The sequence below is a fragment of the Meleagris gallopavo genome, chromosome 15 (genome assembly GCF_000146605.3).
Source record: "Meleagris gallopavo isolate NT-WF06-2002-E0010 breed Aviagen turkey brand Nicholas breeding stock chromosome 15, Turkey_5.1, whole genome shotgun sequence".
Classification (NCBI taxonomy): domain Eukaryota; kingdom Metazoa; phylum Chordata; class Aves; order Galliformes; family Phasianidae; genus Meleagris; species Meleagris gallopavo.
Window position 1 is genome coordinate 1,587,385 of NC_015025.2, and position 24,501 is coordinate 1,611,885.

General features: G+C 45.3%; 2 protein-coding genes across 2 annotated transcripts in view; one reads left to right on the top strand and one right to left on the bottom strand.

The window, feature by feature from the left end:
• Positions 1 to 2: 2 nt before the first annotated feature.
• On the top strand, positions 3 to 21,064 carry DELE1 (DAP3 binding cell death enhancer 1; the record flags this gene model as incomplete). The annotated part of the gene is made up of 11 exons (XM_031555647.1): positions 3 to 65; positions 171 to 291; positions 646 to 783; positions 5,952 to 6,007; positions 7,492 to 7,585; positions 8,300 to 8,442; positions 9,212 to 9,370; positions 11,018 to 11,110; positions 14,533 to 14,689; positions 14,924 to 15,188; positions 18,709 to 21,064. Coding segments are annotated over 10 exons (1,281 nt in total), but the record flags the coding sequence as incomplete, so codon positions are not given.
• PCDH12 (protocadherin 12) overlaps positions 18,256 to 24,501 on the bottom strand; it is a 9,847-nt gene continuing 3,601 nt past the window's right edge. Inside the window, exons 3-4 of the mRNA XM_010718851.3 lie at positions 23,526 to 23,677; positions 18,256 to 19,082 (exon numbers count right to left, since the gene is read on the bottom strand). Coding sequence (XP_010717153.1) covers positions 18,721 to 19,082; positions 23,526 to 23,677 — 514 coding nt within the window. The 3' untranslated portion in view covers positions 18,256 to 18,720. The remainder of the gene's footprint in view (positions 19,083 to 23,525; positions 23,678 to 24,501) is intronic.

Here is a 24,501-nt window from a genome sequence, read left to right on the forward strand (position 1 = left end):
AGGGACGGCGGCAGCCGCTGCCCGGCCTGCTGCCGCGTTACTCCGTGCTGGACGCCGTCACCTGGGTGAGGAGCGGCTGGGTGGGCGGGGGACGCCGTGCCCTGCGGGGAGCCGGGTCCAGAAGTGCTGTGGGCTGGAAACTCCCCTGACTTGTGTTGTCTCTATTTCAGGGAGCACTGGCCGCGCTCCTGCTGCAGCTGGTCAGGCAGATCTCGTGGCTGCGATCGCTGCCGGACGCCAGGAGGGAGCCCAGGCCTCCCTGGTTGCCCTCGCTGCCCGCACGGCACGCAGGTCAGCAGCGCTGGGTTGGGAGGACCCGGCTGTGGGCAGGATTTCTGCCTCCCGACAGCTCACATCTCTCGTGCTGCTGTCAGAAGCTGACAGGCAGTTTTCAAGTTCTCTGGAGGGATCGAGGGCTGGTATCTGCTCGGGGAATCTTACTCTTTCTTACCTGTTTGATGCAATCCTGCATTACATTCTGCTTCCCATTATATTGGTCCTCTGATCTGGGCCTTACCCCGTGAGCAATCCTGCTCGGCTTTATTGCCAGAGCAGAGAAGGCAACTAGAATAGATAAGTTCTGCTTTGCCTCCTAGAACAGAGGCGGCGTGGCTCATGGGAACTGACTTGTGTTCTGTGTTTCAGTGGTGCCTGATGCCTCGGCCGGCCTTCCCTGTGCCCAGCTGGGCCCCTGCTTCCTGCAGAAAGCAGAGGTTGCACCAGAGAATTCATCCTCAGACATCCCCTCAGGGCCAGGAGAGAGGCAGCTGTGGGCAGAAGAAGGTATGTGCAATGTGCTACAGGGCAGGATGCCTGTAGCAGAAGGACTTCAGAGTTTTCCTAAGGCAAAGCTAGGACCCAAGAAGCATGTAGCCATTTCTTGAAACATAGAGGAGGGAATGGAAAGAGAGAACTCTGGAGTGATGAATCAGAGTCCAGAGACAGGGAGAAAACAGCTCCTGAAGGCAGGGATGAGCCCATGGTATAACTGTGCAGCAGTATTGACTTTCCCAATGTTGGTCTGCCTTTGTGACCAGCATACAACATCCAGTTTCTGTTCTTTTATTGTGGATAGACATTTGTAATCAAGAGTTATTCAAGAGAGTATTGCAGAGTGATCTGAGAGGCTCACTATACAAAATGATGCTAAGGGAATTATTTTCTTCCAGGAGTATGAAAATGAGTGCTTGTGCTGCAGACAGGGTGGTGAGAGGGGATATTAAAGGAATCCTTATTAAAACAGGTCTTACAAAAACAAGAAAATATACTTTTTAAAAAGTAGCGTCATCCAGGAAAATGTGCCCTAACATCTAAAACATTAAGTCATATCAAGGAAGGTCAGATTAAGCCTACAATACATTTATTCAGTAGATGTATAAGTACTAATAGTAGCTTTTCAGGAACGTATGATTGTGGTGTAGATGAGACACATTAAATAAACAGCTCACAGATGTTAGATGATGTAACATGTTGCAAGAAAGGTCAAGGGGGTTCCCCGTTCATTGCTTGCTTCTGTGCTGATTTAAGCTACTGCCCATCACTGCTTATCAAAGCCATCTCCTGCCAGAGGTTACCATTCCCATCAGTTGGCAAATGGAGCATTTTGTTTCCATGTTCCTAATTAGCTCCAGGAAAACAGCCAGGTTAATTTACCTAAACTGCCAATTAGACTGTTTAACCCATCTGCTTTTGCCTGAAGCGTATTAAGAAGCATTCAGATACACTGCCTTGCTGGCAGATGACTGGACATGGACCTCTGGGAGAGGTGGTGGGGGATAAGTGGAGACAGGTCTGTCTTCACTTGGCACAGTTGGCAATGAATGTGTGTCTATATCTAACAGTTTCCTACTGAGAGTCAATTGGGAGAGCTTTTAGGCAAACTGACAAATTGAACCGTGACAAGTCACTGAGGCCACACGCTCTTTGTTCACATGTTCTCTGGAGGCTATGAAATCACTAAGTCTCTAATGATGGTGTGTAATCCAGAGCTGAAATCTGCTGTATGACCAGACTGAACACTGACGAATTAAACACTAGCCTTCGAAAAGCAGGGTTGTTTGTGCCATGAAACTGCAAAAAATGTAATTATAGTGTGATAGAAACTGTATTATAGAATAGAAATGTTAGGTACCTGGATGAGTGTACTATATCAAAGGTCTGGAAGGGCTTAGGAAGCCATTTCTCTGACCAGCTTGCTCCATTACCTGAGTCTTAACAGAGAACAGAGTTAGAGTTTGTAAATCTATTAGAGTTCTCTGGAGAAGTCAACAGGCATGTGGAGCAAGATTATCCAGCTTTTAGCTTTCTGAAAATCTTTCAACCAGGACCTAAGCCAAAGCTATCTGGAGGAATAAAGCTGTTGTGAGGGAAGACAGAGGGACTGCTCTTCGGCTAGAAATTCCTTAAAGCGTAAGAAATGGCTTTCATGATGGAAAGCCATTACCAGTGGATTCCCCTAAGTGCTTTACAGAAACCTGTTCTGCTTAGCAGAGTCAGCAGTGATTTGGAAAAAGGTGATGCGTGAGGTGACAGGAGAAGCAAATGAATTACAAAATTATTCAGGACAGTCAAACCTAAAAGTCACAGCAAAAGATTGGCAAAGGACCTAAGAGAGTGATCTCAAGGTAGGTTGAAGGAGTATTTGCAGGGAACTGTAACTGTAAATATACATACAGAGTGAAGAGTCTCAAATTAATGATTGCATTGGAACTGTTAAGTCAGTGCTCACAGCAGTGAGGTACATGAAATGTTATTTATTGCAAAGGAAGGAGCTGAGGCCAAAACAGTATCATAGATCTGTGTAAGTGTAACATAGCTGCACCTTGAACAATTTAGGAAGAGCACTCTGTCTTAAAAAACAGTAACCAAAATGGCATAGATGAGGATGAGAAAGAGCAAACTGTAAAGAGAGACTGACTCTTTTGCTTTAAAGTAGTGACAAAGACTGGTAGGCAGCAGAAATGTGCTACTCTGAAACTGCTAGAAACAGGTACTCTGTTTTCTTGAGTGGCAAAGACCTTTGTGATGTATACAAACATCCCAGCTGGGCAGATAACCCATCCCAGTTTTAGTGTAACACAGTAGGATAGAATCTATTACTTTAGAAAAGAAAAAAAAACCCAAAAAGTGTGTTTGAAAAGAAATCTTGAGGAAATCTGTTGAAAAGTTGCTTAACATATAATTCCAAGTATTACTGTCAGCAAGTTTTGAGGTGCATGATCACATCCTATTTTTTCATCCAATTTTTGTCTCGCTCAGAGCTTTTCTTTCTGAAAGTTAAAGGCATGTAGTGCAGAAGCAGGTGATTACAGCCATTCTCAGTGGTACAGCAGCTGAATGTTGCCTTGGGGAGTTGTTTTTTACCCCTGACAGGACTGTAAAATTTGTTATTTCAATTCTGAGATTACAGGCATTTCCAAAGTGTGTTTTCATTTCAAAGCACAATGAAACCAATTGGAAACACTCAAATTTTCCATGAGGCAGAAATCCTGGATTGTGGCCAGCTCTTGTTGTGAATTAGTTCCTGTGAAGTGTTTGGATGTTTCGTTGTGAGCAATCTAGACTATCTATGAGAAGGTTAATAAATCTGCATTTGGAGTTAGCTTCGAGTAACATTTGGTAAGTGCAGGATGAACAGTGGGGAAACACAGAATATTTATTAGCTGTAAGATCTCATGGGGGAAAAAAAAAAAGGGGTACATAGTCATGTTACATCATAACACAGATTAAAAGGGGTAGAAATACTGTTGCACAGAAAATTCTAATCTCAATTTGCTGAAGCAGAACAAGATTCTGTGCTGCTTGGGGGTGCCTTTATTTCTCCACATACAACTGAAGGAACCTAAACAACGTGTTAGATTGTGTGCCTGGTTTGGAGAGGGCTGCTGTGAGACAAGTTCTAAGAGTAATGATTTCCATGAGGTGTTTTGATTTGTGGCTTGCCCAGCTTCAAATGAGACTTCCAAGAGAATTCATTGATTTAATCCATCAGGAGATAGGACTGAGTGTCAGGATTGACTGGTCCCTCTGTTTTCTTCCAAATGATCTTCTGATCTCTGGGAGTGGCAACTGTAGTCTGGGAAGATTACTGGGATTAGATTTGAGGAGAGACTTCCAGTTGTGGGGAGGTATAGGATGTATGGGATGCTTCTACAGTCTGATAATTTTCTGAGCACATGAAAGGATTAATGTTTTTTAAATGAATGGTTTGGACATTTTTTTAATACAGACAATTTATTTATTTTTTCACAAGACTTACTGTTGTTTAAAAAAAAAAAAACAACACCGAACTACATCATGAGGGAGATACTGACAGAAGATTGAGAGTTACAGTGAGGAAGATCAGATCATTTTATGTTTGATCTGAAAATAAATGTAAAGTACAACTAATAAATTTGCAGACTATATTACTTTTGGTGGAATGGTGAACTGAACTTGTGTTTGCCATAGTGATCTTGCTTGTTGGGTGAGTGAGACTTGTTTAGATAAAATACATTCTAATACTGCCAGAGGGGAATTGTTTATCCAGGAATAATGAGGCTGCAGCTGGAAGGCAGGTCACAGCTTCATGCCCTACTGTTTGGTACAGGCACTAGAAGAAGTGATCTTGCCTGTCCCATGCTCACTTCTGCCCCTGTTGCCAGCACAGGCGTTTGCAGAGCCATATGGTGATGGCAGTCCAGGCTCCAAAAGACTTCTCACTCTTTTTAGTTCCCTGCTCTGCAGCCATGCAGCTTGAAAAGGTGATGGGAAGATGTGGGGAGGACACAGCTACTTCTGCTAGCAGCACCAGCTTAAAGTGATCCCGGCTTCACCACCTGGCGTTAGGTGCCCAGTGGGACATGGCTGCTTATGGTGATTCAGGTTAAAAAATAATTGGCCTCAGTCAAACCTCGCTGTTCGTCCTTTTTGCTGGAGGTCACTGTACTCTTGGAGCAGCTGGCATAAATGCTTGTGTAATCACTTCCAGCACGGTGCTGTCGAGAGCAAAGTGCCTGAGCTTTTGTTGTAGATGCTTTCATTAGATGATTCTGCTTGAACTCAGACAGATAGTGGCTAAACAGGTGGCTGTGCCACCATCCTTGTGAGGGCAGTGATGAGTAGGTGGGGTGATAACGTGAGCCTGCAAACAGCGCAGCCAGAATAGCGTGTCTGATCATCCCCTTGCAGAAGCAGGACTGTAGACTGCAAGGAAAATTACCTGGAAAAGGAGCTAGGGTAGGCAGGCGCCTAGGCATAAGATCTCAGTGTGATGCTGTGGCCAGCAGGAACAGAAATATGATTCTGACACATGCAAACTAGGCAGTTATGAATTTGAATAAGGAGGCAATTTTATCCTTTCCATGACACTGGTGAGAGTGTCCTCACTTCAATAACAATGTTGAAATTTCAGGACTAGTGGCAAAAAAAAAGTCATAAAATTAATCAGCTCAGGCAGAAAAGTACTTCAGTTGAAAGATGTGAACAGCTCAGTCTGTTTAGAATCACAGAAAAGAATCAAGAGGGGTTGATTAGTTGTAACAGGACTTTGAAAAAGAGAATGGGCTTTTTAGTGAAGAGACAAAAGCCTACGAGAGCGAGTGACGGAGAGCAGAAACCAGATGTATTTAATTTGAAATGAAGTACAGATTTTTAAAGCCATGATTACGAGGTGCTGGAACAAACTTTCCAAATAAGTGGGAGACTGTCTTTTTGTACCAGCAGGTCAAGATTGGGCCCTTTGTGGAGGAGGTGCGTTAGCTGGCTGCAGAATCCAGGGCTGCATTCACACGGTGCTTAGTAATTGTGATAGCAAGGTCAGATCAGTCACAGTTCCTTCTGTTGTCAATGTCCCTAACTGGGCACACGATCAGTAGTCTAGGAAAGAATTGAAGAGCAGAGAAAGGTATCAGAAGGAAGACGTGAATATACAGCCTTGCTTAACCCTGTTTTTTGTCCCTCTTTTAATGTAGGGGAGTTCCCAGTCCCTCAGTGCTCCAGCCTGAGGCCAGTTCCGCACAGTACAAAGGTAAGCTTTCATTTTTTCGTGAGCTCCGTCTGTGCCTGAGGCCCCTTTGCTACAGAAAAGCTTCTCAGTGCAACCCCAAGCAGAGCCTGAGCAATCCACTCACACGCAAGACTGCTTTCAGCACTGCATAACTGGAGGCCGGGAGAATGAAAGATGTGATGTGCTGCCCTTTAGCCAGAGCAGAGTTCCAAGAGCCACAAACTGACGTCTCTGTCCTTTAGAGTGTCTGTGTAACAGCAGTGCTAGTAAAGAAGCACTGGAAGAAAATGTAGACCAAAAAAAAAAACACCAAGTAGCACCAGTGTGGTATATCTGCATTTTGATGCTATCATTCTCTAGGTGTCTGTGTACTGTTGCTATTTTGGTTTTCTCCAGGCAAGTCTGTGACTGGAGAAGGTGGTGTCACCCCTCCCAAAGCTGCAAATCAAGACTGAGACTTGTTTGTTAGAGAGAGGAGAGACTTTGTGCTCAAAGAGGGTATATCAGGTTGAGTCATGAGGTTGTAAATCATATTATTGTTTTTGTTGTGATTAAGCCTGTTAATTCCTTGCAATCCAGAGCTCCCCATTTTAAAAGTCAGTCTGCTTAGCAATTACTCAAGGACACTCTGAACAGAATGGAAATATATTCAGCAGTTAACAAAGTGAGATCCTCACTGATGTGAATGCGACCTCCTCTAGCAGAAAGGTTTTCACTTGGTCTGCCCAGGGAGGTGAGAAATGAGCTCCCATCCATCTGCAGGGCCATGTGCAGTGGGACGGGTCTCAGGAGGCTCTCTGGAGAGGAGATGAGTCGGTCTGTGTCTTGTCCTCCTGTGAGCAGCTCGAAGTGCTGGGTGAGCTGTAAAGCTCTTTGGTGGCAAGGGGCATTTTTGCAGTGTGACTCCCCGTGCAGAGGCATCTCAGCTTATGTGCAGTGTGTGCTGCTGCCGCTCGATGGCACTAAATTTGTACTCAAGCTTGGAAATGAAAGCTGCAGGCCAGGCTAATCCTCCCACCTCCCAGAGCTCCAGTGAAGTTAAAAATACTGTTCATTACTGAGGAAGAGAATACATTGTTTCTGCAGGGTTTTATTAAGGAGACTGCAGTGTTCAGTAAGCTGTCAGTGTGGGCTCAGCTTGAACTGTGTAAAGGATATATGGGTATGTCAGTGCGTGTTTGACAGAGAGAAATGCAATTGTGCACTGATCTTGGAGGGCAAATGAGGGCGAACCTTACTTTTGAGGAGGAGAACTATGTGTGGCATGTTAAATTCTGATATGTTCTAATGATATCTGAGTGAGTACACCAGGCCCCCTGCTCAGAGGTGAGCAATGTCTGTGTAAAACAGGGAGATGTTTGTGTGGATACGTGACACCAGATTACATCACCCTCTTGATTTACTACAGGACAGTACAAATATCAGATTGCTCCATTTCCAAGAAGAATCTCTTTTAGGGTTTGTATGTTTTTGCTGTCTTATAACTTTCTTCTTTGACCCTGCAGGAAAACCCAGCTCAGCGAGAGCATTTGGAGGAAGCTGCTTTTCAGTTGCAGCAGATTTTCCGTGTTGATATTTCCATTGCATTCAATATCCTTGGTAATGTGGACTTGGGTTTGTTTTGTCCTTAAACCACACGTTCCTCTTTTTGGAAGGCCTCCAAATGGTTGCAGGCCTTATGTGAAGGCAGAGATGGCATATACCCAAACTGAAGCCTTCTTTCAGCAATTTCAACTATACTTTCAGAGATTTATTGCCCTTTGTCTCATCCTGCCACCTGATTTATGTCAGCATTTTTAAATCCAGGCTTGGTTGAAATCTGCACTGTTGTCCTGACATCTGTATTTGGAAATTAAGTCATCTCTGTCCTTTTTGCAACATGAGCTGTCCTATCTTCATAGCTCTTTTTTCATTGTCTGAGATCTCAGTCTTCCTGGCAAGCTGAAAAAGCAATTGCAGAACTGCAACTCTAAGAAGAGCTGAAGGAAGATGTAGTGATCTAAGAAAAAACTCCCTGCCCTACATACACCACTAGTTGCAGCACTAGAAAAGTAAACTGCTTCTCCATTAACCATATGCTGTGCTAGTACATGGTCCTTCTTTGCAATGAGATCAGAATAGTTCCTAAAATATAGTGTTGCTGTTTTCCCTGTGAAAACTTTGACTGTGTGGGATGGGGGCTGGTGAGCCTGCTAGGAGTGGGCCAGACCACTTGGCATGGGGCAAGGATGGTCAGTAGCTCTGGGGAGTGTCTGCTGCATTTGAGACTGCATTCTGCTCTCTTCCTCTGTTTTCACACCATTTTCTTCCCAGGGATTGAAAGTATGAGAGCAGGCCATTACCAGATAGGCTATACCTGCTTCAAACTGGCAGCAGATCGAGGCTACAGCAAAGCCCAGTTCAATGTGGGTCTGTGTTATGAGCATGGCAGAGGCACAGAAAAAGACTTGGAAAAGGTATCCAATGCTTGTACAGTCGTGTATGTGTGTGGCACGCACCATGGAAGCGGTCTTCATTGGGTGTGCAATCACTTTTCTCCCTTTGAATGGGTGTGACAGTCTCCAAAGTCTGACTGGAAAATGCTGGAAATAATATAAGCTGCAGGTTGCAGTGCTGGCTTCAGTATCGTAGATCCCCTTGGAGATGTGCTCCTGAAATCCCCTTTCTCATAGCTGCTGAGGTCTTGTTGCAGGTACACAGGCTGTGCCACTAGCAGCTGCAAGAGTACCCAGGAGAAACCTGTCATGTTGCTGTATTTAAAACACCACTGCACATCCAAGCATTTCTTTACATCATGAGCCTTTCAGTTTGGCTACCTTAACTACAGCCTGCCACCTAGTGAGTGCAGCCGTAGTCAGCATCCTTCTGTACCCGAAAAGATCTGCAAAGGCTGCTTGTTTTGAGTAATTGTGCAGATCCCCACTGGCGTGAAGTAAGCTTTGGTATTGATGGCCCAGTGCCATAGCCCTCAAAACTCGGAATTTTGACTAGGAAGGCAGAGGTGGTTAGAGGGCTCTTGTACAGTGGTAGTCCACTGTCTCACTTGAACGACCTCATGTTCTTCAGCAGTGAAGAAGGACAGTGTGGGAGGGTTGCCAGGGTAAGCATGTGCAGCTTATGATAGTCTGGACAGAGAGGTTAAGCTTGTCCTGGCCAGAGGGGAGTCGCATCATGTTTGAGGGCACGTATTACCTGACTGACACAAGCATGTTTCTCTGTTTCCAGGCAGCTTTTTATTACTACCGTGCAGCCAGCAGCTGTCACCCCATGGCACAGTACCGCTATGCTAGGTGCCTCTTATGCCACAGTCCTGAAAATGAATGGCACAGGCTTCAGAAGGCAGTGACTTTCCTGGAGCAAGCAGCAGAGGCCGGACTTACAGAGGTTGGTGTCCACCACGTGCGAGTGACTATAGAAGCTGAACGTTTTCATAGGAAAGAGAACAGGTTTTTTTAGGACGAAAAGCAAAATTCTCCCTAAATACTCCTACCATTGCGTGTGTATGGGGACAGCCCTGCCTGCATATGCCGGTCAACAAGGTGCCCATTCTGTCAACAGTGCTGATTGTCTGTTTTCCTATTGGGCTTTTTGTTGTGGCTCTCATAAACCCGCTAAACAGGTTTTCTATATGCTTATGGGACTTCTGCCTGTTAGTAACGTGCAATTTCTGGTCCTATCATGTGCCTGAGATAAATACTCGCTTCTTAGCTTTCCTGGTTGAAGAGAGGATGCAGCCATAACTGATACCAACTATGTAAGGCTCTTTTTTAATTTACAAAAGAGAACAGAGTTTGATGCACCAATTCTTAGAGTCCTGTTAAGTGGCCCATTCTCTAGTGCCAGGTGGCAGCCTTTTATGTTCCATGCCTGGAGAACGTACAGCGTGGATGCATCAGCTGTCAGTGAACACAAGCTGCTGCATCCAAAAGATAGGGGTCTTCATGAAAGTAGATTTCAGGTTCCCAGAATGCAAAGTGTATCCCCAGTTACCACAGATCTCCACCACATCTGTATTTGGATCAAACATCATGTTCTGGCATACTTTTTACATCACTAAAAGCCATTCTCACCTTGAGGATTAAGAGCGGTTCAAACTCTGGTAGAATAATCTCTCCAGATCTTTCTCTTGCCTGCAGCCATTGTAGAGATAGCTTTCCAAAATATCTTTTGTTCCTAAAGTGCAAGGATCCCAGTTTTGCCCCATTTAGACTAGCCTATCATCCTGCTCTACAAGCATGAGTCTGACTGCAAAACTTCAGGATATGTATGACTCAGGTGCCTGCTTTTGAATTACATCAGCTCTGAAGCTGGAGCCAAACATGCATGTAATTGTCCTTTCCAATGCCTAGATTAGACCTGCAGCTTAGGAAAACTGACCTACAGTTGAAAAACTATATTTCATTGCCCCTCAATGGCAAGAGTACAGGTTGCTTTGGTGGAGGAACTTCTGTGAGATGCTTTGAGTAGGAATAGATCCTCATACAGTATCTCTGACTTTTCAGGATGATTCATCCTCATAGATCTGTGTACCCTGTCCTCCTTTCCCACTCTTTAGGGGATACATTTAGGCATGTGGCATCTTGTGTTATGAATGCAAGCCATTCTGGCAGTGACTGTATCTCATGTAGCACACTGTTCCAGGAAGTACATCTGCTATGTCTAACGGACAGCTCACGAGTAGGAGCCGTTCTCTGGCTCTGACTTCCACAGTACAGTTTGAAACAAGATTCTGGGTCTCATACTGTTAGTATGGTGGTGTTACTGTGTGTAGTGGAGTTTTGTAGATCAAATGGGATTTTTCATGATTATAATGACAGACTGAGTTTTTTAGGACAGCCTTCATTCTCCTAGCAAGCTCTGCTGTAATCACGATACTGTGCACGTGAGTCTCACAGGTGTCCCTGATGAGTTGCCAGAGATTATGCTCTGCTCCAGCAGCAGAGCTTTTACTGGCATTTGGACAACTTGCAAAAACAGGAGTAATTAAGGTGGAAAATCCTGGCTGATTTGTATCATGTGGTTTTGCTGCAGGCACAGGCTTATCTCGGAGTGTTCTACATGAGGGGGCTACAACCTAAGGAAAAGAGAGGTCTCAAGTACCTACTGCTGGCAGCAGAGAATGGCGTAAGTAATCCCTTTGTGAGCTGTGGTTGTTCTGACTTTGGGATTTTTGTAAGTTACAGGTGGTAGATTTCAGGGCTTCTTGAGGTGGGAGTGAAGTGACTGCCAGGACTTCACTGTGCTGTCTGAAAGGTCAGAGTGGAATACTGGCACACCCTGGGGAGGAAGCAGGCCCTGGGACGCACACCCTACAAAACATGAGCACAGAAAATGCCATACTAGGTTGGAGCAGTTCTTACAGAACCAGTGTTTGTGCAGTTTCCAACAAATGCTCCCCTTGCATAATTTTAAAGCTTTCCTGTTATGGAGCCTTTACACCTTTCCAGTCAAAATCTTTCACCACTGTATCACTGGGAGAATTTCATGTGTCTATCTTGAATCTGTTCTTCAAAATAAGCCCATTATTTCTTGCTTCCTATAGAGGGGATGAAAAAACTATTTCTGTTTCTTTACAGGGATCTTTTATGTACTTAAATACTTAAATCCCCATTCAACCTTCTCCTGTTGTTTCAGTTTCTCCTCACACGTCATGTTGTCTGGATCTTCTTTGTCTCTGTTGAAGTTTTTCCAAGTGACCCATGCTTTTTTGTGTGTTTTTTTTTTTGTTTTGTTTTTTGTTTTGTTTTGTTTTTGAAGGACAGTGCCTGACACAGTACTGCTCCTGTGGTCGTACCCATACTTAGAGAAGTATAACGTCTCATGTCTTGCAGCTTAATTTCTGCTTTCTTTATAGCACTGTGACATTGTTCACTCATTCTCAGATTGCAGTGTATTATAAGGAGCTAGGGTTTTTTCTTCTGAAGAACTCTTTCATTTTAACTTGAGTTCCTACAACTTCTTTGTAATGGAAAATAATGAATAACTTCCCTCTTCTGGCAAGCACTTCTGATTCTGTCAGCCTTCGGTATATCCTCTGTGAGTCACTTCTTTTGCAGGCTGCAGAGCACTAGTTTATTTTGTCTCTCCATGTAGTTAAACTGTAGTATTTCTTTAGTCAGTCTTTTCTGTATTTTTTCTAATTTTCATCCATCTTAAAATACATGGACTAAAACTGGACTCATGATGAAGGCATGCCATGGATATGGCATAATGAGATCCTCTGCTTAGTTCTGTATTCCTTTCTAATAGTTCCTAATGCTGTTATCCCATTTGTGATTGGTGACTTGGTGGTTTCAGGTAGATATCACAGTGATTCCCAATTTGTGTCTATATGCATTCCTTTGCATTTGTCAGCAGTTTCATCTGTGATTGCCTTGCCCACTCATAGTGTTGTGAGGTCTTCATTAATTAATTCTTAGTAAGTTTGATGACTCTTAATGACATTACATCTCTTGCAAACTTTATGACTACAGTTTTCACCCACTTTTAAGGATGCAGATATTAGACCAGTGGTGAGAATAGACAAGGATAGCCCCAAATGCTCAGACATCGTGTTCTTGATGGTTGATATAGTGTTTAATTCCAACTCTGCTAGAGATCTCCTGTAAGCTTCATAGATGATTTCTTCCTTCCAGTCTGATGCCAGATGCGTGTGCTGCACAAAATATCAGTGAATCATTTCATTAAATAGTTGATTGTCCTTTGCTGGATGCTGCTGCCCTGAAAGCAGAAAATCCAAGAGGTAACTGCTGGTCCCAGCAGTACTCCTTAGTAGGTCAGAGTTTAGGTCACAGCCAAGACAGTTCTCAGAAGCCAGTCATGTTTCCCCAACTCTGCTTCCCAGTGGATGTTGGCCACAAACGTACCACAGCCTTGTCTTTGATGACAGGCATATGTGCAGGATCCCTGGGATGTAACCCCATGTGTTCAGCTGGAAAAAATCCTCCATGAGTATGTTCAATTACCCTTGGCACCCTGGAGTGTTTCAGTTCAGTAGAACTTACGTTTAGTTGGCTAAAAGACTATTGGTTGTGAGTAAAGGAGAAATGGCACTGTTTAACTACAACTTAAGGAGGAGAAAACAAACACAAAAATTCAGAGATTTGATATTTTTCAGGTTTTTGCTGTGTGAAAGCCACAGGGGTAGTTCTGACAATCGTTCTTCCAAACACTGCAACACTTCAGAGAACTGTGTTTTACTTTGGTTACCAAAGTAACCATTTTATCTATTTTATTCTCCCTAATTTTATCGGAACAAGCACAGAATATAAGAAATGTGTTAAAGAGTGTTCTTAAAGAACTGAGTCAGATTTCAAAGTATATTACAGTCACACATGCCATGCTAATTTGGAGATCTCCTCTCCTGGTGGTGGTCTTTGAGGTGTTCATCACGTAAGAAACCACTAGTGGAATATTTCATACTTATCTAACTTTGTATCTTGTCATATCTGAGCAGTCAAGCCTTCAACATGCTTACCTCATCTCTAAAGAAGTTTATTGCTGTCATAAACTGAGACTCGAAACATTTTGCAGGGCGCCCACTCATTGAGTTCTTTGCTTTCCTCCACCAGCTAGATCCCAGACAGCAACACTTGCAATATGTTCCTTTCTTATGGCTTTATTAAAACTTGCAAACTTGCCACTTACTTTTTTTTTTTTCTCCCAAAGCCTTATTTAGATCACTTTTCTGGCAGTTACGCTATTCAAGTAGCATTGCTGGCTTTTTCACTGGAAAAGGTCTGCATGACCACTTGCCTGTGTGTGTTTTTCAATGTCTTCAGGACTGTCATCTTTCTTTTTGCTTGAGACCATGTTCCCAGCATTAGATGAGAAACATAAAGTGCACATCTTACATGCAGACATATTTATGGGTTTGGATTTGCTGACCCATCTGCAATTTCTGGTTCATCCTCAGCAGTTGCATGTGCCTGAGTAGTTCATGCTTTTTCTGTAACACTTACTTGCTTGACTTCCTTTCTGCTGCTTGAGATTTCTTCTGGAATATAATTAGGTGGGGCTGAGCATGCTAGTGGTTCACTGTTGCGTTGCTGGCCTGATGGACTGCAGGGTTGCCAAGGGGAATCTTCCGGCCTTGGTAACAAGACCTCTGGCATTTGTTCTGTTTTTACAAGACATCTGTGTGAACTGTAGTACGGTATTCCACAGGGTGTGTTCACAGTTTGGGTGTGAGCAGGATGTGGGTGCAGTGAGGCCTTTTAGCTCTGACCCCCAAGACAGTCTGGATGCTCTGGGGAGACAGCTGCTCTTTTGTTCCTGTGACACAGACCTGGACGGTGAAGGGCAATCAATGACTTTAATTAGAAAGGGACAGGGAGGAGTGGAGTCAGAGGTATCTGGTGAGAATTTCTACTTGACGATGTGCTTGTCAAAGGAAGGGACAAAATTACCAAAGATACAGTCTGAGGAACCAAAGATAGAGGAATAAACTTCAAAGTTGGTGCTAAGGACTGTCTGTTCTCCTTTTGTACGCTGTCGTCACTTCTCCATCGTGTGGGGCTGATTACTGTTCTGTCTCCTGTGGCTAGGATGCCCAAAGCAGATACCATGTGGGCGTTTGCTATGAGAAGGGCCTTGGGGTGCAGCAGAACCTGGCAGAAGCGATGAGGCACTATCGACAGTCAGCTGCTGCAGGGAACAGGAACGCTCAGGAGAGGCTGCGAGTGATAGAAGAGGAGATGGAAGGTACAATGGGCCGTGGGTGAAGAGGGTTTGTGGGACTGCATCGTGACATGGGCCTGTATTGCCAGAGGAAGGGTGGCACAGTACCATGGCAAAAAGAAATCCTTTTTATTGAAGGCAAGGGAGCACTTTTCTTTCTCAGTTGTTTGCACTTCTTAACAGCTATTTCCAGTCAAGTGGAAAAGCTGTTCCCATAGTCTGATGCATCATGAAGATCTTGTTTTAATGTACTTTCAGATGTGCAAAGAAAGCACCCATTCCCTTTTGGAATGAGAGCCTCTTCCTCCAGCCCCTGTTTCTGGGCCACCGAGCGCATGCCTGCAGGTCTCCATACCTTCCAGCCAAGACAACCTGCCCTCACCCTGCCCCACTCCTGGAGTGCAGACAGACTCCATATGATGACCCTTGGCAGCACTGAATGGAGCCATGCTCTAGGAAACAGGGCGAGTCCACTGGAGCTGCAAGGTTTGGAGCCCCACCACTGTGGTTACTAGAGCAGCTGGTAAGTGGAACAGGCAGGCAAAAGGGAAGGTGGGCCTTCTTGTTGTGTGGGACTGGAAGCAGGGTAGTAGTGAGTGGTAAGAGAAGGTTCCTTTTCCATTAACAGAAAGCTATTTTACAGTACAGGGGTTTTCAAATTAAAACTTGTGATATCTCCTATGCCACCACGTGGCTTAGCCCTCTCCCTGCCAACGCAAGGCCCTTTTTTATGCTCCTCCACTTCCATGTGAAGCTAATCTCCCACCATGCTATGGTGGGTACAGTTTGGGGCTATAATTTCAGTAGCTATGTACATCTTTCACGTGGTTTCAGAGCAATGCTTCCAAGGCACCGTATGGTGATGCTGGCAATTAACTGAGCGAGTCTGGCCTGCAGTCCCTGAGGCAATTTGATCTTACCTCAAGGTAGATTTCCAGCACAATCTGGGCTTCTCTCTACATGGACACTGCAGCAGTTCAGTCTGCTTTAAGACCTTGTCCAAAACAATGCAAGCAAGAGAGTATTTTCTTGTTATTAGGGCCTAGGTTTCTGTAGGATGCAATTGATGAATCTACGTGTGCTGGTGGAAGTAATGCTGTCTTCAGCCATCCTGTGCCTTTGTCGGTGCCCTTCAGTCCCCAGTTATTATTCCTTCAGCTCTGGCAGTGAGTTGCTCTCATGGGGGCATCCCTTTGAGTCACAGTAAGCAAGGTTTGCTTCAAAATTTATATTGTACGTGTGTGCTAAGCACGTCATCTCATTTCCACCAAAGTGCTAAGGGACATTCCCAGCAGGCGGTAGCCAACGTCAGGCAGCAGAGGCAAGCAGCTGGTATGATAATTTCTTCCATTGGGGCAGCTGAGTCCGGAAAAAGGCATTTGTCCACACAAGTTTAAGCTGATTCAAGGGCATATGTACAAACTGTCCAGCTTCCTGTAGCTATCTGTGCTGCTCTGGTGCTTTGTGTAAATCAGGCTCTGAAAACAAAGGCGACAGCCCCATTCTGAACTTGCTGTGGTCTCCATTCAGCCAGGGAGGGGCACAGCAACAGCTCAGTGCATCCAATAGCTCAGATTGTTCTTCTGATCTGGTCTTTTTGCTCAGACCAAACTTTCTTGGACCGTTTCCTTTATCAAGCAGGATACAATTAGCAGGAAATTCCTCGGGTGTATTTCCTATTCTGCAATAATCCACAGTGTGCTTACGCAGTGATTGGGATAGGACAGGAGTGAGGGATGGGGGGAGCTGGAAGCAATTTGCAGAATCAGGAAACTGAACTAAGGGGAATTTGTCTCCCTTTTAACCTGCTTGCTGTGATGTATTTTTGTGTAAAGATTGTCCTTTGACGGGAACGTTGAAGTGATGTACCAGAAGAAGATGTGAGGCTCTGCCGTTTTTTTGTCCTCTGTGCATCCCCAAGATGCAGAGGAATCCTGTCAGGCTGCAACTCCTCGCTGTCACAGATATGCCACCCTCATAGTTTGCACAGCTGCATCTCAGTTAGAATTTGGCTCACTGTCATTGTTTTGGTGCAAGAGCCTGTTTTGTTTGTGAAACAAAACAGCAAGACATTTGTATCAGCAGTGTGGCAGTATGAGCATGCTAGGGTAAACTCATCAGTGTAATTTATTGACAGAGATGGGGTCATCTGTGAAGCACTTTGGAGATTCCAAGTACAACAGTGGGTGCCTGGGGTATTAAGAAGGCCACCTGGGGAAATCTTAATGTGTTGCTCTTGCTATTTGGTCCCAAGAGCAACAGGGAGGGGAAAAAAAAAAAAGTTTTAGTTTCCTTTAAAATTATGTGTCTGATTCTGTGCTGCTGTGCTTGTGTGTGCATGCTAAAAACAGGGCACAGTAACCTCCGGGTGCATGGAAAGGGAGTGTGGGTAGGATGCTTTTACAGAGTCACAGAGTCATAGGGGTTGGAAGGGACCTCCGGAGATCATCGAGTCCAACCCCCCAGCTTTTGAAAAGCTCATATCTGTTGGGTGGCACTGTCCATTCTTATTCAACTTAGTAGTAAAAGTGAAGGCTAAAAATACCTCCCTAAGACACCTGATGCAGCAGCTTCAGTGCCAGCAAATTGCTTTTGGAGAAACCTTTGTTGTGTGAAGTGCGGAACCTGTGGAGAACTCAGTGCAGTGTTTTTAATGTAAAGGTGGTGTGGCAAAGGAAGCAGTGTGTGCAGAGCACTGCTGGCCCTGTGTTGTGATGGGGGGTAGGCTGGCAGTTTCTTCTCAACATATCTTTTGTAGTCACTCAGGAAGCAACAGCGCTGTGTATCCTTAGCAGTGGGAGTGATGCCTTTCCTTTATTCCCATAGCACGATTCTACGTAGCATCGCTTTGCTAGAGTGACACATGTTTGTTCTGTGCTTTGTATCTTAGTTGGAAAACAAAACAACAATGGTACAGAGAAAGGAGTCCTGCATGTGTGTGATCCAGCAGTGCTTACCTGTCGTCTCCATTCTCCCAAAACTTCTACTGCTCCTCCACCCCTCTGCCAGCTGTGTACCACTGCCAAAGCCTACAGATCCTCTCCCAGTGCCTGTGTCCCTGTTGTCTTGCCATTTTGAGTTCAAGTTCCCATGGTTAACAACACCTTTGTGTGCCTCTTCTTCTATTACTAGTATCTGTATCTCAGTTTTTCGACACATGCTGTTATTCCAAAGCAGTCTTAAGAGCTCACATACACATGAAACAAAATGAAAACCTATAGTATGGGTGAAGCTTGTGACTGAATATTTCAAAGCTGTTTTCACGCTTCCCTTTTCCCAGGTTACCTTTGACAGACTCCAGCCATCTGTTGTCTGCTTCTGGGCAAGGACTATGCTCCAAAATCCAGTGGCCCTCAAAAAAGAGCGTAGAAAAAGGAATTGTGAGCACCTAGTGTAACCACAGGAGAGATGCCAGAGTAGAAGGGGGTGATTTGGGGGCATTTTACAAAATGCCAAGTTCCCAGTGTTAGAAAAAAGCTGAAAGCATCGCGAAGAAACCCCTTTCTGAGTTGCCTTTTCAGGCTTTCTGCAAGCACAGCATTGTCTCAGCTATATTGGACCTTGTTGCAGAAATATAGCGTTAGAAAAAAAAAAAACAAAACCTGTTTTATTTAAATAAGAACTGAGATCATGGAGCCGAACTCTGCAGCATGTTGCAAAGTCCGTGACCATACTAGTTTATCCTCTGTGCTGCACAGCCTGTAGTCACATGGGTATATCTGTGTCGTTCTCGGGTGCGATCTGACAAAGCCCCCTCACTCAATCTGCCTGCCCTGGGAGGAGAGGGCCCTCCTGCTGTTGTGTGAGTTGTGTGTGATCATAAGGTGAAAGATGAGGGTGGAAGAAGAGGAGAGACAGGAACAGGCAGGGGGAAGGGAGCTAAACACAGCGAAATCAGTCGTGGAGAAATTTGATGGGGTGAGGCAAAGGGAGATATATGCCTATCATGATCAGTCTAGACATGAATGATGCTCTGGACCTCTTAAAATACATGTGCACCCAAATAGAGAAAGCTTTGTTTGACTCTCGTCTCCTTGCTACAGCTGCCAAGCTGCCTACAGAACAGGAGCACTGTCATCCAGTCCAAGGCTCTTCCCACGTGCTGACAGCTGCCGCAGAAGCCCCGAGCCTGTTTCGTTGTGCACTTGGACCTTCTGGGACAGAATCATTTCGAAGAGGGTGCTCATTTCTGAGAGGAAGGTGCTGGCCAGCCTTGTCCCAGCAGCGTTCGAGTCAGAGCCATTGCCTTTCCCAAAGGTCTCAAAGGTCCGTGGTTTTTCCTGCCCCACAGCTTCCTCATCCTGTGGTGAGTGCAGGGAGCCAGGGATGAAGACGTTGTCCTTGTAATTGCTGGTGGGTGGCAGGGAGAGCCGTGCCACCCATGCTGGATCAGCCGTCAGCCTCTTGAGGGCCAGCTCTGGAGGGAGCGAAAGCAAGAACTGGTGGTGAGACATGAGGTGGAGGAGACCAAAGGAGAAAAGACGAGAAATGCGGAGACTTCCTGAAATGGAATCTTGGAAGACTGATTGTAAGCAAAGCTAGAGTTAAGCTACCAGCAGCATAATTCAAACTGACGGCTTAAAAAAGAAACGAAACTTGGTTTAAAACTCCTATGTTTTGTTTTGTTTTGAATAACCATTAGGATTTCTTTGCATTCCCATTTGTTGTGGTCTCTAGTGCACTTCACTACATGGTGAGCAAAGCCAAAGAAAGTGAAGGCTTAGGACTACAGGGGATACAACAACGGAAAGCTTCCAAAGGGGAAATGTCAAACAGAAAAAGGTCAGTGGTGGATTTCCCTTATAGGTCACTCTGGAGTAGGGATTGGCTGCTGAGTAGTCAGGTTGAGACCGAAAAGAAATGGGTTATTGCAAAAACAGTAATAATAGAAGTGGAATGAAATTCTGGATTATGAAATGCACAGCTGGGTGGTTGAGAGCTAGTAACAAAATATTGAGCTATAAAGTAGTTGTTCATCAATTGGAAACAGATGAGCAGCAGTGGGAGCCTAGTGTGGGTGTTGGCTGCAGGCTCATTAATGTACCAGTAATGTGATTCTGCCCTGAAATGGGCAAATGAAATCATACAGTGTGTTGGTCAAGGTATTCCCTGTTGGCATAAAGACATATCCGTGGCATTGTTATTAGGTCTGGCAAAACCTGATTAGAGGTATTACATACAAATCTGATTATCCCTCCCTAAGAAAGAGGATCTAAAATGACAGAAGTGCAGAGAAATACTGTTGAGATGAAACAAGAGCGAGCCGAGCTTACAAGATGGAGACCCCAGAGGTAGGGTTGCTTAGCCTGCTGAAGCAAATGCTCACTGGGGATCTGATTGCAACCTGCCATTATTTTGATGAGTTAAGCACCGACAAAGGAAATCTCTGTGCTTAAAATAGTGTTGGCAAAAGAAGAAATGATTAAAAGTGTCCGTGAATAAACATATACTGGAATTTAAAGGAAGGACCTCATAGCAGAGCGAGCTTGGAATATCTTCCTCACCAGGCAGCAGGAAAGGAAATGGATTCTTATTTTAAAGTAGAGCTTTGCAGTTGATAAACAGACTGATGTACACAGAAGCTGCTCTCCCTTGCTCTGATCCATATCCTAAGCAGAGCCTCGAACTGCTGGAAGGTGTGAAGGGACAGGCAGGTTTGTGAAACTTCTTCTGTAAGAGAGCAGCAAAACAACTGGTGTCTCGTAACAAAAATGTGAAACACCACAACAGCCTCAATCAGAGGGGAAGAGTTGGTGTCAGTATAAGAAGTATGCCTCTCTCACTGACTTACAGTGAGCTCAGAAAGGAGGGTCCCCATTCTGAAGCACTTGTGCTGTTTCTAGAAGATAATGACCTGCTGGAACCTGAGACAGCCTCACAGACAAGTCACCTTCCTCAGCCAGCTAAGTAGTTACCTTTTTTCTCTGAGACAGAATTGTGCCTCAGTGTGCATGGGGTGAGGGAGAGCTGGGATTCAAAACTAGGGAAAGAGGGGAAGGCAGATGCGTTACTTAAATTTTGTTTCAGTGGAAACCTCAAAATTCTGTCATGTTTGAAGCTTTCCTTCTGCAGCCTCAGCATTTTCTTTTCATCACAGTGACTGTTCCTTAAGAGCTCTCCCAAGTATGCTGAAGCCCCATGCATTTGCTTTAAAACAGCCACAGCTCTGTTCTCCTCAGTCTGTGTGCAACCACTGTGCTCATTGAGTACTGGGATGCTTCAGCTCTGGAGCAGAGCAACCTGCTCACTGCAGGGAGAGCTGAGACTCAGTGGGCTGATTGTTCTGGCCCCTGCGACCGTGAAATCCTTCAATTAGGTGTGTTGAATTTGACCGATAACCTTACTGCCTTATTTTAACAGTGTTTTGTTTTATTATCAATAAAGACGTATCTCTTGCCAGCCACCGAGTGCTCTGTTTTGCTGGTAGGGGATAGGTGCTGCTATGCTGTTCTGAGTGTGAATAGCTCAGGTGAGGGCTGGCTGCTTTGCAGTGTAAACAACCCAATAGCCGGCTGGGCCAGATCATTCCTGCAGTTTTTCCCCCACTGTGAATAACACAAAGGCCCAGACAGCCCCAGCCAGCTGTTAGGATACTTCTGAGCACAAGCAATGCTTCCTTCCTCCCTCTTTCAGGATGCAGGTCTACTTCTGTTTGTGTTTGGGAGAGAAGGAAGGAGTCCAGCAGCTCTGTTGTCTGCTCTCTGTTGCCTTTTTGGGAAGGTCTGGGCTCACAGTTAGGGCTATTTTTCACCACAGCCTCTTTTGTCACGTCCAGCACTACAACATGAGCAGGAAGGCACCAGCACAGACTCAGCACGCACCACTGGTATTTAGGGTGAAATTCAAGTGATTTGGTAAAAGGCTTCTTTCCTACCAACTGCAGGAAGTATGGGAGGCATGCCTTTTTGGGTATGCCTGGCCATAGCACAGATTACTTAAGTTACCACAGTTTGCTGCAGTCATCCCCCCAGCTTAAATCATCTGCTTGCAAGTGGCATGGAGAATATATAAATCAGTGCTATAAGCCAAGCGAAAAAACAAACAAAGCAAAACAAAAAAAAAACCACAGCAGGCCATAAACATTCCTGAGAACACCGAATAACCTTATTCTGATCGGTGGGCATGGAGAGCTGTTACAGCCCAAGATCTTACTGCGGTGTGAAAGGAGAAGGTGAAGCTGCAGCAGCAAAATTCAATGAATTCTTCATCACTGCGCTTGCTGTGGAGGAGCACAGAGACTCCACAAAGCAATTTCTGCTGCAGGACGTGAGTCAGACTAACTCTTTCAAATGGAAATGCCAGTAGAAGAGATTTGGAACAAATCAATAAAAGGAACATGTAGAAAATGTCAGGCCCAGATGGTATCCACCCCAGAGTGCTGGAGGAACTCAGATATGAAATTGCTCAGTTTATTAGCTGTTGTTCGTTAACTACTTCTTCAAATAAATACAGTATCAGAGGAGCAGAAGGTAGAAATGATGACATGAGCTTTTAAACTCATAAAGGTGAATCTGGTCTGGGCAGATTCATAGGAATCATTATATACGAGCTAATAGCTGAATACCTGTTACACAGACAGGAACTGACACGGCATTTGCAAGATTGTGTTCTCCAAATGTGTTGGTGTCTCTGAAGAAGGTAGATGATGAGTCCTGGCTGATAGAAGACACCTGAGTTTGCAGAGGACTTGAGCTGCACCTGAATTAACAGCCAGGTTGTGTTAGGAAGTAAGGAATGTTAAAAGCCAGGAAGAAAGGGAAGGACTAAATCTTCCCCAGAAAGAGTCGTTAGAGGAGTCTCAGCAGTTGAGACCTGCACTGTTCTCCATAGGGGTAAGCGATGCAGAGCAGTGGCTGTGTTAGCACTGATTCCACTAAAACACCCAGAGATGTAAAAGCAAGAGCTGCTGAAGGACCTAAATCCCAGTGACATGAGCAAAAAATGGCTGGTGGGTTTCTCTGTCTCTGGATAACCAACATGGGAAACCACACATCGTGTTGGTTACTCCTTCCTGGAGGGATTTGGGACCAACGTGTCAATGACAGCTCAGTGTGCAGCCTGGGCAGCAAAGGGATGAGGAACAACCAAAAAAACCTCCTTATACCACCAAGACAGATGAATCCCAAACACTGCACACAATTCCGGTCAGCGCATCTCAACAAATACATTAAAAAACTGGTAAGAATGTAGAAGAAAACAAGGATGGTAACAGGAGACAAGAGTGAACCTGTTCAGCCTGGTAGGAAGGAGGGACCTGATGGGACTCAGGGGCTCTAGAAGATCACAAAGGGCAGAACTCTTCACTTTTCTTACTCCACGTGGACCAGAAGGCCATAAAACAGAGCTCTCAGATCAACATGGGAAGCAGAGTTTTTGATTAGCATGCTGTTAAGCTGGACTTCACTCCTATGCTACAGAAGAGGCCAACCTCACAAATCAGAGCAGATGGATCTATGGAGGAGGAAAGTCTACCAAGGACGGTCAGATGCATGGACAAATCCAGCATGAAGCTTAGCAAGTCTCTTTGGTATCAAATGGTGCCGCACCAATAGCACAGAGTGCACCAGCACTCTATGATGAGCTGTCCCCTGCCTTAGAATCAGAGAATCATTAAGGTTGGGAAGACCAACGAGATCATCTAGTCCAACCACCAACCCATCGCCACCATACCACGGAACCACCCCCTTCACTGCCACATTTACCCTTTCCTTTTAAACCTCCAGGGACAGCGATTCCACCACCTATCTGGGCATACATCCCTCAGCCCAGCCAATATTAACTTCCCACTGGGGTTAGCTGTTGTGTGGGGACATCCTACTGCTGTACCCCAGTCCCAATGCATGCACCAAGGCCGCCTCACCAGCCTGTGGCTCCAGCAGGGTCTCCAGCTCCTCTCCCACCAGCTGCTGCACCGACAGCTCAAAGCCACTCTCCGAGTCACGGTCCTCAGCCTCGCTCTCGCCGTGCCCACTGTCCTTCGTGCTCAGGCAGTCAGCATCCAGCCCCGCTGCCCTGCAAGGTTCCAAATATCCAAGTCACACATCAGCCTCTGCCTTGCTTATTTTGAAGATGGTTGTCCTAATCCCCCATAAAATGACCAAGAAATGGGTTGTGAGCATCATTCTCCAGCTGCCCTTGGTCCCACAACTCCACGCACCCCATTCATCTGCAAATGGCCCTTCAGATGGGCCTGTATGTGTCTTCAGAAATGCCACATTTTAGTCTGTTATGCTTGAAAACATGAGCAAAAGCATGGGGATCAGGGTTGGTCACAGACTCTTTGAAAACTGGGCTCCAGCTGGGTGCTGAGCAACTTGAGTATGGAGGAACTGCCTGTGTGCAGGACCAGGTGAGGAGCACACAAGCCCAGTCCTGTCCCAAAGCAGCTCTTCATCCCTCACCAAGCTCACAGAGGGAGCTGGTGATGGAAAAGGTGGAGAAAACTGTGTCCGGCCATGGCATGGAAAATGGAGACAGGGGGGACACAGGGAAGTGGAGATGAAGACCTGGCATACTCAGGAGCTTCCATCTAGAGCTGTCAACAACATAATTTAATGGGAACAGCATAAAGTGTGCCTCCGGGATAGTCTCCAGCACACAGCTGGGGTATCTCAGACTTTCCTGTGTCTTCAAGCAGTGTCTTCTGACCTTGTGCAGGAAGAGATGCCCTGAACCAACATCAACATGCACCCAGAGCAGTGAGACGTCTCATTCTTTCATCCGTGTGCTGCTCCCTCCAGAGCTGGGACCCTCTCTGCTCACCTTTCCATCACACTGATGTTTCCTCAGCAATGGTAGACAGACAGGTCATGGCCATTGGGACCTCAGGTGGGTAC